This window comes from Acanthopagrus latus, chromosome 13, assembly GCF_904848185.1.
Source record: "Acanthopagrus latus isolate v.2019 chromosome 13, fAcaLat1.1, whole genome shotgun sequence".
Classification (NCBI taxonomy): Eukaryota; Metazoa; Chordata; class Actinopteri; order Spariformes; family Sparidae; genus Acanthopagrus; species Acanthopagrus latus.
This window is the reverse complement of record NC_051051.1, coordinates 12,287,657-12,301,783: the sequence shown is the minus strand read 5'-3', so window position 1 is coordinate 12,301,783 and position 14,127 is coordinate 12,287,657. Positions and strand designations below refer to the sequence as shown.

Below are 14,127 nucleotides of genomic sequence, written 5' to 3'. Positions count from 1 at the left end.
CCAGCCCAGTGGTTATTTTGATTGTGTGATGAACGTTTCCACATTCCAGAGGGAAACTATTTTGCGTTTACACCATTATACTGGTGCCCCAGGCCGGAGCGCTGGATGATCAGAGCTTCATTGATTACAAGTACAAGTCAAACAAAGTCAAGTATTTTATTCCAATTGATTGGGCAGTGGGGTTTTTTTCCTTTCAAATTTAAAAGTAATTGAATCAAGTCCTTACAGTCGAAGTAACAATTGCTTTTTCAGAAGACAGTTTAGACAAATTAATGCCTCAGACAATTTCCCAAAATGTGTGTTTTAGCTTGTACAGGCTGAGCAAATGATGTACAAACCTGTTTATTTTTTATTAGAAAATGATGATTTTTTTTTTTCTCCAGAGAAAAAAAACACATTAGCACCATGCTGAGTCAGGCGTGTGTGAGCTGAGCAGCTAAACTGACTGTTTCAGACAGAGTTTGGGTGCGATTCAAAAATCAAGAAAAGACGCCCAAAGAGAACATATATACTTCAGTTGTCTTTCTTTTGAGTTGTAATTTGGTTGGAATTACGTTTGCAGACCTCATACAACAAGGTGTTTCGGCGGCCGTCATAAGATTCTATTTCAGATCAAATAGATTTTGTTACAATGCCTTTGTTGTTGTTGGCTCTAATTGTGTGCTTCCTGTAATGAGTCACACAGCATTTCTAGTATTGTGGTGTGGTTGAGTTTTTTTTTCTTTTTCTTTTGCACATCTGCTTCTTGTGTTTTGTCTGTGAACTCAGTGGATCCTAAAATTAACTCCAAAACCATCAAAATGTTGCTTAAAACTCTGTTGTATTTTATCAAAACACTGAGACTGCAGTGGTTGACTGATTGTGGTGCCCAGTAACTCCCCACAGATCGACACAGCTATTATTTTTTAGGATTTTTTTCTTTTTTTGTCCCGACTCAGCCAGATAACAGCTATTTTTGTTGTAGGCTATATACATGGGCCAGTGTGTTTAAATCCCTCTAAAAATCAAAAGCGGTCCTGAACTTTGACTCACGACTCAATAAAATTCTCTGTAAAGGGTCTGTTAAAGAAATCACGCTTCGGTGCTGACTGCAGTCAAGTGCTGTTTAACAAAGACTCAGTCATTGCTACCCACAGTCCCTTCTTTGAGCGCTGTGTCCACCAATCGCAGGCCTCCGGAGAAGACGTGTCGGATCAATCATCACAGTTTCATAGACGCGTTACGTTGACGTTATCAATGATATTTGGAACATTAGTGACGCAAATCTTTAATAAGTTCAAGCCGAGAAGAAGACTGTGCCCTTTTTTAATAATTTGAGAACTTTAACCAAGCCTTAACATCTGGGAGTGTTCATACAAGTGCAAAATAATGCAATTGTAAATAATTTTGAAGCACTGAGACAAAATGCGAAAGAGCACACAGTATTGGGGCCAAAAAGCGTCACTTTGAACCAGGACCTCTGTGTGAAGTGACTCTTGACTGCATCAGTGTCCATCTCATCCACCCAAGCAGATATCTCCCATATTAAAGCGATGCTGAATGTCCTTGAAAGCAGGTTTCCTTGTAAATGCCCTTCGTTTAACTTTATCATGAAGTTCCCCCTCGAGGTTTGGACCGCACTCGACCTCTGTGGCAATGCTGCAATGCTACAATGAGTTTCTGTTACGCTACAAATCTGCATATACATACACAAAACATGTCACAGTATGAGGGGGGTTAACTGCACTGGTGGCACATCCAATTTGAAACACGTTTATTGCTGGTCACGTTCAGCAATTTGCAGACGTGACCACCAGGTGGTGCTAGAAATCTGAACAGATCTTTATTTATTGGGGAAAAGTTCAAGATTATTATTTAATTATATAGATTTAGGTGTATCCTGGGTAGGTCGTTTTCCTCATGTGATCCATTTAATCACCATCCTCTTACAGTACATTGACATGATTTTAATAAATGTTAGGATTTAGCATCTTTATCATTGTTAGTTATGTTACTGACCCTCTGGTTCCAGAAAAAAACAGTATTATTGACATTGCAGATCTCAAACACACACGGAGACACGGGGTGAGAGTGTTTTGGTAACTTTTATTTTTACTAAAAAACGGGGAAAAAGTTTCACATTAACATTTAGCCTCAATATTACAGTATACTGAAATTCTTCTCAAAGGAAGTAAAATACAACATTTTTTATTTTATTTTAATCTTATATTAAAAATATCAAATAGTACTCATCTAGCAGTGCTTACAGTATTTTAAGATATGTCTCAGGCTTGATAGCAGAAAGGTTGGCTTTGTACAGAGCAGAGATGGGTGTTTGCCAGTCTTAACGAGGGCCTTGCAGAGACAACCTACCTTTGTGTTACCCGGCCTGGTTTGATTGACAAGCTGAACATGCAACGAGGGCAACTACACAAATCATCCTATAGATTATACTGGTGCAGTAAGACACTTGGAACAGGCTTGCAATGAAACAACAAGAAAAGAAAAGCTAAATGTTCCATTCATTGTGTTTTTTTATTCTGACAACCCTCAACATGTCACAGAGTGCCCGTTCTCCTCTACAAAGTGATCTGAAATTAATTGGCAGACTTTTCTGGTGATCTTTTCAGCACAGCTTACCAACCATTGGACATGGTGGATGAGAAAAATCAGACTAAAAATAACATCACTACCTGAATAAACTTCAAAAAACAGACTCCTTAGAGCATTTTTCTAGTTGCACAGAACTGTACAGGCACACATATTATATATATTCAAAATAAATAGGGCTAATTTGGCCAAGACTCATTGGGGAGGGCAGTTCCCTCTCGTCTGTCAGCAAAGAGAGACACATCGCCGGCCATTTATTAGGATGGCTTCCCAGCCACTTCTAAACCTCACAAGTTCTCATAGTCCCTTAAACACACACACACGCACACACACACTCGCTCACTCAAGTACATCCACGGTGTCACTCACACACCCCGGCCTCCTCCACCACGCACATGCACAAAGCCAAAAAGACCGAAAAAGGAAAACAAAAACAGCCGTTGAACATAATTATTAAACATGTAAATGCCATTTTTCTGGAATGCCTCGGATGAGGAAAACAAAGCTCATCAAACCAGTGTCTGGAAAGGACTGACTAGATGAAATCCACGTGGGAGCGATCCTGTGCCACCGCGCCGGTGCTCCAGACCCCCCCCAGGCCTTTCCACTGTGGTCCCGGAATGCCTCGTCGTCTTGTCGGTGGGAGGCGGGGGTCGGCTCTGCTCTCCTCACATTACAAACAGGACAGTGACTACTAGACGACTGGGAAATGTCCTTCACCACCTCCCTACGTGCTCAGCTCCATCTCTTTTTCATGACAAGGGTGTGAGGTGGCTCGGGTGGGGGTGTGGACAGGAGGTATGTGTGGGGCGGGGGCTGTACAGTCGAGATGAGCCGCCTGCTGGGAGGAGAGGTGAGGCAGGAGGACCCATTGGAGGGGACCAGGGATTGTATGGAGTCTCTGACTCTCTCCTCTCCAGATGGCGTCCTGAGGGAGGCGGGTGGGGATTAAACGTCAGTGGAAAAGTAGAGCGTGTTGCGCTTCAGTTCGGCAAAGGAGATGGGGGGATGCTGCAGGTAGTAGAGCAGCACCTGGACCTAAGAAGAGAGGAAACAAATGACTCTTAAAATGACTCCATGTGTGTACTTCCCAGTCTAATACAGGGGCTTTGCAAAGTCTGAGACTGTGGCCCCTCCCAGACAAACTCATCCTCACAACAACCCATGTAACTGACCCCACCAAGACATTCTGAGCCTTACTTATGCTAAAATATATGTACAATGTTACTAAAAAGTAGTATTGATAGAATTTGTGGATGACTGGATGGATAATTCTTTTTTTTTTTATCTCTACTTGAGGGACAAGTTGATATTTTAAAGCCTATATTTGTTCACATTTTGTCAATTCTGGCCCATTGAAGGTATGCCGGACTTGTACAAAGCCAGAAAGACAGAAAAAGGAAACAGAAACAGCAGTTGAACGTAATTATTATACATGTAAATGCCATTTTTCTGGGATGCATCTGATGAGGAAGACAAACCAGTGTCTGGAAAGGGCTCACTAGATAAACCCACGTGGGAGTGATCCTGTTCCACTGCGCCGGTGCTCCAGACCCCCAAGACCTTTCCACTGTGATCCCAGTATATTTAGCACCTCCTAAAGACAGCTGTCCCTGAATTAAAACCTAAAAACATGACGATGTCTCAGGCAAGTTCTGGAGCTATAAGAGGCATCTCTTGTTTTAATGATTTCTAACAGGATTTATGGATGTTTTCTATTTAAAATAGTCACCTGAGGTAAGAATATTTCAGGGAGCGTGAGTCACACTGAATCATATATATGTCTGTCATGTGTGTGTTGCTGAGTTGACTTGCTGAGTTACGACTCTGAGAAAGAGTGCAATTTTTGATGAAAAACTGCAGCAATTATGCATCAAGGCTTTTAAAGAATCTTAATGTTGTTGGCCAACTGCTTACCCTGTTGGTAAGTGGACCAAACTCTCTATAACTGTAAAAATAAATGTACTATATGTCTGTTCCTACAAAAGTAGCTCATTTGCAAAAAAAACTGTCTCAAGATATCAATCTAACTGTAATTTATTACTAGCTGGCTTTGCACTTTTTATTGGTACTTAGTTTTACCTCTCAAGTCTTCGGATTTGCTTCCTCTTTATTATTTTCTCCCATAAATCCACACATGAGCCAGAACGACATATCATCTTAGGTTTTATTTTCTCACTATAGAATGGTTTTCATTTTGGTAAATTTCAAATAGCTATCATGGATTTGTGTCAGACTAAGAAATATTTCATTTTTTCCCCCCTTTTTTTTCATTATTTCAATATTTAATTAGGGTTGTTAGACTGCCTACTTCAGCACTCATGTTCGAAGTTTTACATCCCTCTATTATCTCTCTGCTACTTCACATCTGTCTGCATTTCATGTTTATTTGCTTCCTTTTTCCCCGACATCAATGGGACTAATCTGGTAGTATGAAGCTGAAACAAAATTCTGTTTCTAATTGACTGTTTTAACATGTAGCCCCAAATCTTTCAGTCAACAGGCCCTGGGAAAATCACTTTTGAACATCAGAATCTGCTTTATTAAAACAGGTGAATCAGTCTAATGCCCCCCCCCACAAATTTGACTTAATCTCCCCTTTAATCAGTTTCACCAGACGGCCATGTGTCTGGAAAATTTAATTTGACTGATTGTTTGTTTGATGCTTCCAGCAGCTTAACCAGGAAAAAGCAATTTCTGGTAAGTAATTGAATTTACAGTGAACATTTGACTACTCAGACAAGGTGCATTTTATTTGTCTGGGGACTTGATCATACTCTCTAAAAAACATGGACTGTTCCCCTCTATTTAATAATGCTGGATGACCCCCATCACTCATGTCCCATTATGAGATTATATTAAGGATGCGCTGGAGGAAGCATCTCTCTATTTCGTTTGACAATCTGTGTACTTGTGCTCTAAACATTTGGAATTTAAATAAGCCCCAGTACAAACACTCTCTTCTCTGTTACAGACAGACAGGACCTCCTGCATTTTCAGAATGTCCTATTTATGATGCTTTACTCTGGATGTTGTTTACTCTGCTAAGAAAAGAAATCTGTGCACAGGAAACTCATCTATCAGTAGAGATGAATGCACTGCCTGCAGCCTAAATACAGCTGGGAGAGTAGACCGCGGTGACACGGGTCACTTAGCGACGTGGGAGTAAAATTCATCTGGAAAAGATGTGCAGTGAACAAGGAAATGTGCATGTACACACCAGTCTACCATCTACTGCCTCCGCTCACAGAGGGAGCCTCTATTAATGCCCCTTAAGCTTCAATAATAGCTAGGGGAAAGAGGGCATCAGACAGCAATTAAAGGCATAATAATACTATGTCTCGCATACAGACACAGGATTTAAATGTGGTCATCCAAAAATGTCAGAAGACAAAACTCTGTCTGACATTCCTACGAGTGTGTGTTAATTTACCCGCGTTTGTTTTTCTCCTAAGTCGGCGTGTCAGTACCTGTGCCATGACGTCATGTGACCAGATGTCAGAGGCGGAGGTGATGTGCTGTCCCTTCGTCGTCTCCGACTCTGAGGGCCTGAGCAGGGTGGGGCCGAACACGGTGGCCAGATTGTGGAGGGACATCTTGTTGATGGGCTCCTTCTCAGCCACGCTGCAGGAAAAAAAACACCAACGGACCATCAGTCAGGATTGATGGAACACACAGAGGTCAACACATCATTTAATCATACAAAGAATAATTAAGTGTTTGGGGACAATGAGTCCACAAATTAACTTTCCTAATTACAACCCCTATATACATAAATAAAATGTAATGTGTGAATAAGCTATTCCTTTTGGACAGCTGAAAACAGTAGCAACACAACATATTTAACGTTTTACCTCACCAACCTCATTGATTTTTGTTAATATATGCTTATTTGAAATTTGATGCAAGAAAAAACTATTTCAAAGATGTTGGGACATATGCAGACAAAAGACTGGGAGAGTTGTGAAATGCTCCCAAAAAACTTTGCAAAACACATGATTGTATACATGATGGTACTACATGGGCTCAGGAACGCCTCGTAAAACTGTTTCCACACACAATTTGTGGACACGTGATTGAATTCTGCTTTACTAAACATCCCAACTTCTTTGGAATCTGGGCTATATACAGATTTTGGTTGTTTTCTCCTGACAGGCGGCGTGTGTTTACCGTTTGAGGTGCTCCAGTAGAGTGAGGAAGGTCATGAGGTTGGGGTCTGGCAGGGAGCGCAGGAGGTGCATCATGCAGTTCTCCTTGGCTGCTGGATCTGAGAGCGCTGTGAGAGAGAGGAAAAAGATGTCAAATCGGATTATGGCAGGACAAATCTTTTAACTCAATGGCCCTCATCTCTTCCAGGTGGGTGACTTAGACTCCCTAGTAAAACTCTAAAAGCACCCACTGATGGCAAACACGCACACACTGTAGGGACTAAAGGTCACACACCGATGCCCTCCATGAAGGCAGGGTAGAGGCGGTCGGTGAGCAGAGGCTCCGGCAGCTCCCTGAAGTACAGCTTCAGTGTTCCCGCTATGGCGTTGATGTCCATGTCGCTGAGCATCATCAGGATATCTTTGGTATCTGCAGGTCAGACACAAACAAAGAGCGGTTAAAAGCTTAACACGCCCCGTTTTTAAAGGCTCACAATAACACAGCTGCTCTCTCCTTGCTCCGTCTCCAGGAATGATGTAATCTCTCAATAACCCCCCATCCAGATGGACACGGATGCGGACGTGCTCAATGTTTCACACAGAAAAGAAAGGTGATAGCGGGCTCTGGTCGGTGGGATCTCTGTGATGTAAATGCAGCCGTGACTGATGCTGCGAGACTCTTACACAACATAAACTAGACCGCTTGACAGCTGCTGCCCCTCATCTGTCAAGGCCTCCCTGAAGGAATTACAGAAACCCCAAAGCTGCAGGAAAGTCTCAAACTATATTCACCCTAAGCAGCCTTTATATACATACTACACTTCTAGAAACAAAGAGGGCAAATGCTTGATGACTCAGATGGTATGATGTGATTTGACAGGATCAATTATTGGATTAAGCCAAACCAAACTATCATTTTAAAGGCAAAGTACAATGATTCAGTGATGGGATGGCTATTAAACGTGTTTCTGTTTTATATATAGTAATCTGTTGATACAATGGAGTGCTGGACTGTTCTGCAGGCAAGATGATGGGAGAAAAAGAGCATCTGACATAGAAACAGTGAGTGGAGTCTTACTGGTGTCGAATGCTGTTTTGAGGGCCTGGATATCAGTGGCCACCCCTGAGATCCTGTAGATTCCCACTTCGTCAATCCCCCTCTTCTCTACTTCCTCAATGCACTGACGGACAATGTAAGGCACCTTGGAGCGCTCGCGCCTGTGGACATAAACAGCACCCATGTTACTATTTCTGATGAAGTCAGCTCAATTATTCAGATTTGACAATGAATGTGCATAAACTTGCAGAGAAACAGCCCATATGGGCCTCAAGTACAAGAACATGCTTACTTTGTCACCACATTGATTTTGACTCCAAACACCCCACTCTGCTTTTTGGACGGCGTTCTCTTCAAGCTGAGGTCCCGACTTGTGAATTTCATGGAGAACTCCACTTTGATCTGATGACGAACAAACACAGCTAAAGCAAACTACATTCCTTAAATGAACCAGAGCTGAACTCTGTGAGCCTCATGAATCACTTTTTAATCTTTTTCATCCGTTTAGATTTAGAGGTTTTCACACTGGAATTTTGAGGTTAAACCATCAGACATCTCTTATTGTTTCTGTAAATATTACAACTGAACAGATTTTCTTTTCTGGTTATTACGAGATAACACGTGATATAAATCTCACTTTGACCTCCTTCAGGGATATAGGGGTGTACAGTTTTGAAAAAGATACAGACACCGTGTAACCTTACATCACATTTTTAAGAAATAACACAGCTAATTTCAATATATGCTGTAAATATGTCAGAATCTGAGCTAGAAGCAGAGCTGCTTGTGTCTTACCCCATTCATCTCGATGACGTCCATGTGCCAGTTCTTTGACTGCACCGTCTGAGGATCCAGCTGAAAGACAAAGCAGAGACAGAAGGAAATGAAATGATAAGATTTCTGGGAATTCTTTTGACCGGATAAGGTCACATTACTAAATTCATACAGGGATTTTACTTTCAGACGAGACTGGCTAATCAGATCTTCAGATAACAAACTGTTACTGTGGAAAAGTTTCTGCAGGATAGCATTATGGGAATGAACATTCACCAAAAAGAAAACAGTTTGCTTTACTCCGACACTCACAGGACTGGATTTTCTCTTGCAGGCAGAGAAAGTTGACTACCTGATATTTCACCAGAGTCAAGCCACCAAAGCAGGTTTTCAATAAAAACCCATATCCCACACAAACAGACTTTTGTACAGTTCTGTGCAAGACATGATGATCAAATGTCCTCATTCACATTCACTTGACAAGCATCACACTGAATTAGAAAGAAGTCCAAGAAGTGTTTCTGCCATTTATGTGGGGCTCCAACTCTCGATCACCCTGGGCTCTTGTCCATTCAAGGTTTAATTGGGATTGCACAAAACAGTGTCCCCACACCTTCATAAACATCAAATTCAAGGGCTTTTCCAGGACAGGAAAAGTTTTTAAAAATCAATAAACATTATCTTTACTCGCTGCTCTGTAAAAGAAGCACACTACCCGTGTAGTGTGGAAAAAATAAAAAAGTAACTTGTTCCCGCCCAGTTTCGAACTGAGGACCTTTCGCGTGTTAGGCGAACGTGATAACCACTACACTACGGGAACTGGCTCTCCCCTCACCTGCCCCCCCCCACTTTCCTCACGCAAAGCTGCAGCTGTCACACTTCAAGGGTTAGGAGAAGGTGAGGGAGGCACTTTGAAACTGTGATTAATGTTCACCAAGCCCAGAGTTCACCTTCTTGTTGGCTGCTCCAGTTTTCTAACCTATGAACCGGATCAAAGTCAAGCTGTCCTGCCTCCCAACACCACACTCACTAAGTCTACTTTGGGAAAGAAAGATGCCACTTCAGTTTCGCACATATGCCCTCTGCAGTCACCTGGGGGTCCAACAAGGGCTCCAGACACTTGGCCCACTTCACCGCAGACATTCTCAAAGTCTGGATCGTATGTCCTCTGAGACATGGGAGATGGCAGCCTGTTGTTGTCTGAAGCCTCCTGGAGTCTGTGCCCGCTGCGTGAGGCCACAACAGCTAATGCTTTTTTTATAGGCCGTTTGAGCGCTACAGCTATCCACAGTTATGTCATTACGACCCTGCGTGGTAATGTGCTCAACTCAGAGGAAAATAATGATTGCTGGGTGAGCGCAAGGGCAGCACACTTCTCTTATTGTCAGCATTAGGCTGCAAACATTAAAAGTTCTCAGTAAGCGTATTTCATTACCTCGTAAAAAGGCCATTTGGCATCGGTTTCACGCATTCCTATTATCGTTAAAGCCTGGTCTCCCAGCAGGGTTTGGGTTTGAGACGGGGGACAGGTAATCACTGCAATTGGGTCTTTACACAAGACTGGGCAGAGATCCAGGACTCACTAGTGATGCCTCCTGTAACCCCTCCAAAACAAATGTGCTCCTCCCAACTATTTACTTCCTATTCCTCTCTGCTAATTTCCAAAAAAGCTGATTAAAAATAAATGTGCTGCGATAGCGTTGTAAAAACAAAGAGGATCTTTTACAGACAGTGGTTACACTCACTGACCCCTTTCAATACTGTATCTTCTTATGGGCTCTTTAATCAAAAAACACTTTGGAGAGGAGCGCGTTTCCCTACTTTTGCTGTCCTGGGGATCGAGTCGGCTTAAAGGGATAACTGCAAAAAGTTTGGCTAAAGAGGCTACTATGATGCCAAGTCAGACTGACTAAGTTTATACTCGATATAACGCTTAGAATTAGGCCCAAAATGTTAGAAGACAGGAAACTGTATTACGAGGTTTTATCCTGAGTGATGGCTCACTCAAGGTGTTGACAGGAAGTGGGTGGACGAACAGGGACCGGAGGAGCAAAGGTAATGCAGTCTAGATATGCCAATTAGATGCATAAAGCAAAATGAGATGTAGCTCATGAAAGGCTGACTTAAGAGAAAGGGAGGGAGGCACTTTGAAACCGTGATTGATATTCACTAACCTTTAAACTATGTCAGCTGCAGCCCTCCCTCAGCAAATATTTCTCAAGGCATGCTTTGAGACTATGTTTGCACACCGTCTGTAGGGGGGATATTTTGATGACAGCCAGTTCCCGTAGTGTAGTGGTTATCACGTTCGCCTAACACGCGAAAGGTCCTCGGTTCGAAACCGGGCGGGAACAGCCCTTTCTTGCCTCCAACAACAGGTAATTGTTGATTTGAGGTACGGTTCATTAATTGCAAGTGTCTGTGACAGTTTGTCAATTTGAGGACAAATCACAGCCTCGAAAGTTTAACACAAAGAAATACATGTGGGTCATTGAAAGTGCTTCAAAATGGCATTATACTAAACGTTAGTGAAGAGGCCATGTTGGTCTGTCTGCTTATGTCTCCTGCAGTTTTCTACCACCACTCAAACACAGCAGCAGGTACAGTAACTGACATTGATCTGTCTCAAACTATGTTGGATGTTTGAAAGTCCTTGTAAAGCCATTGAATTTGACATTTAAGAAGAGGTTGGAACCCTGTTTGGCCTGTTTGAAAAGAAAAATCTTTTGAGGAACTTTTTCAAATATTGCTGGATAGTAGCTTATAAAAACAGTGATCTAAATGGATAAATAGTACTACATGTGAAAGGAAAAATATGTGTTTTTGATTTTGGGGTGAACTGTCCCTTTAACATCTGAACGTGGATAAAAAAAAAATATCACAAAGGAATTGGAGATACACTACAAGCACATCAAGAATATATTCTATATTGCATATTAAAGACCTTTTCAAGAACAACACAGCTTTAGTCTACTTTCATCTCATTCCAAGAAGATGAAAGGTTCAGCGACCAATTTCCGTTCATAAGAAAGCTTGAAGGAGATTTCAAACACATGAGCATTGACTATATGTATGTGTGCATTCATTCACATGTCTGAGAAAAGATAAAAGTCCAAAAGTGTCTCATGTTTTTTTTTTTTTTTTTTTTGGTTCAGAGACATCCTCAGGCTGATATGGTTCTGATTAGGATTGCAAAGCTCTCTTTGTTGGGCTGTGAAAACTATCAAAGATATACATGATTGAGAAGAGGCTAGAACAGACTGCAGCCTGAAGCCAAGCACAGAAATACTTCAAACCCAGCGGACTGCTACACACACCAATTTGTACGCATTCCAGTTAGGGAGCTTTTTCCTTATATAGAATTCAATAAATGTGCGTTAGTGTGTGTTTGGTGGACAGAGCAATCCACCCAGCATGCCTCCGCTCTGTTATATGGGAACTCATCATTATGCTCTGTGAGCAGCTCGCGCCGTACATCACTGAGTGTGCAAGAGGTTTGGGGCTCAGCCGGTCAACGTGCTGCCTGTTTACTTTCTCTCAACCTTGTGTATGGCCTACTAAACCTGACTCCAGTATGCTCACACACATCCTCATCTCATCGCTCGCTTGGTGTGTTTGAGCGTCGGAAATAAGCCAGAACCGGAGGCATGTGTCTGCCATGTGATGTGGCCCACTTGTAGGGCCTATAGAAAATTGATGATTGGTTTCAGCATCTTTCCCTGCCTCTGGTCGGAGCTTTCTGTCAGTCAAGCAGAACACAGGCAGAAACATCACGGCCAAGAGTCTTGACTTCAAAAGAAGGAGCTGACAGCCGTGAGCCAGGATGTACACACAGCCTGCACTCTAACCCAGCTGATCTACAAGGGCAGAACAAAGCAGATAAGATAAATCATGCCGATTTGCTGCCACATGGACTTTCAGTTTTTCCGTTCTTGCAACAGAGGGAGAAACAGTTCCACTAAACTTATTTCCTGCCATTTTCATCTCTCTTTATAAGGACTCAAGAGTGTTACTTGATGATTCAAACTCCTGGGTGATTAATTATAACCAAAACTGTTATAATTAAAACTGTAATAAGAAATAAGTGAAAGAAAAGGTTTAATGCACCTCACAAAAACTGTTACATCTATCAGTAACCAGATCAGCCTTTTTGTTAACATAAAATGACTGCATTTAACAAAGAATACCTGAAAAAAAAGAGAGATTACAATCACTGCGTTTCTAAGATAAAAAGGTGCTGTTCCCGCCCGGTTTCGAACCGAGGACCTTTCGCGTGTTAGGCGAACGTGATAACCACTACACTACGGGAACTGGCTGCCACCTCTCTCCCCCCGCTCCAGAGAAAAGAGCCTGCCCTCCTTCGCCAGCATGCGACATGTGAGCTACGCTCCTGAGGCCTGCATGAGACTGACAGCAGCAACAGCCTGGCACAGCAGGACAGTCAGAGGTCTGCAGCCCTCTGGAGCTTTTTGCATTTCCTACAGAGCACACAGGAGGCCTCAGCACACGCAGTTAGAGAATCATATATATCTGCAGTCTAAATTTGTCAAAAAAAAAAAAAAAAAAAGCTCACATGTATCTCCCAGTGGCCATGCAAGAACAATGCATAAGGTCCTGCACACATATGAGAACATGTTTCCCAACAAACTTGTGCTGATTATGTTGATGTAAGACAAAAAAAAAAAAAAAAGAAAAAAAGATCCAAGTAAGTGTGTTCTGAAATGGCAAGGGACATTTTGCCAAACAGTGAGTTACTGAAATGGTGTTTAAAGCCTCAAATAATTAAATCCCTACACACTTAATTAGCCCATTGTTGCTGTGCCGGAGAGTTAATGCATGCTGGCGACAGTATTCTAAACACAACTTGATCTTTTTGATATGCTAAATTAATGAATTTCTGTTTAATTTCTCCTTTGTGTTTCCGCGCAGTTTTCCATTGCTGTTCTCTGGCTGATTAAATATTCATTCAGCTGCAGAAAGCTTTTTATTAGTCCTTTAATTAGAACGTAGCTCCAACTGCACGGCTCCTTGGTTTTAGCAGGATTACAGGAACTGTTTGTGCCATGATTGAGCCTTTTTTTTTTTCTCCCCCCGCAGCCAACACATCAAGCTGCAGTGTCGAGCACAAGCAGTATGACTATTTTTAGCTAAATGAACCGCATAAGCATAAAGTTTATATGTGCATCAGTGACAGCCAGGCCCCTTAACTCAACAGCTGCTGATGTCACAACCGCCACGTGATGTCTTTGACTCGGTTGCCATGTTGCCTTCCTCTCCAACTTTATTGTTTGAGCCAATCGGCGAGGGCTTCCAGCCAGCAGAAGGTTGTGATTTGCAGGCTAGCCTTGCCATCTCTGCAGGCAGTGTGTAATTCTCTTATGTGGCCTGTAAACAGCTACACACAGACACGTACTGCACTTATGCAACACGACCCTGCCTGCAGCCAGCACACGGCATCGTGACTCGACCTACACTTACGAGCAGCGAAAGGGAGATACATCCCCTTAAAGGGGCACTTTGTAGTTTTGGAGAAGATATTCAAACTCAGAAACATAATAT

At 42.3% G+C, this 14,127-nt stretch overlaps 1 protein-coding gene and 3 non-coding genes across 8 annotated transcripts in view; 1 reads left to right on the top strand and 3 right to left on the bottom strand.

The window, feature by feature from the left end:
• Nucleotides 1-2,065: 2,065 nt before the first annotated feature.
• The window catches only part of abr (ABR activator of RhoGEF and GTPase), a 127,649-nt gene continuing 115,587 nt past the window's right edge, over nt 2,066-14,127 (bottom strand). For all 5 annotated transcript variants that reach the window (XM_037120251.1, XM_037120252.1, XM_037120254.1 and 2 more), the window contains 7 exons: nt 8,590-8,649; nt 8,087-8,196; nt 7,816-7,955; nt 7,033-7,167; nt 6,760-6,865; nt 6,060-6,213; nt 2,066-3,627 (listed from right to left, as the gene is read on the bottom strand). In XM_037120251.1, the coding sequence (XP_036976146.1) occupies nt 3,538-3,627; nt 6,060-6,213; nt 6,760-6,865; nt 7,033-7,167; nt 7,816-7,955; nt 8,087-8,196; nt 8,590-8,649 (795 nt within the window). In that variant the 3' untranslated portion in view covers nt 2,066-3,537. The remainder of the gene's footprint in view (nt 3,628-6,059; nt 6,214-6,759; nt 6,866-7,032; nt 7,168-7,815; nt 7,956-8,086; nt 8,197-8,589; nt 8,650-14,127) is intronic.
• trnav-aac lies at nt 9,316-9,388 on the bottom strand. The gene has a single exon. It is a non-coding gene; the product is annotated as a tRNA-Val (tRNA).
• On the top strand, nt 10,850-10,922 carry trnav-aac. The gene has a single exon. It is a non-coding gene; the product is annotated as a tRNA-Val (tRNA).
• trnav-aac lies at nt 12,807-12,879 on the bottom strand. The gene has a single exon. It is a non-coding gene; the product is annotated as a tRNA-Val (tRNA).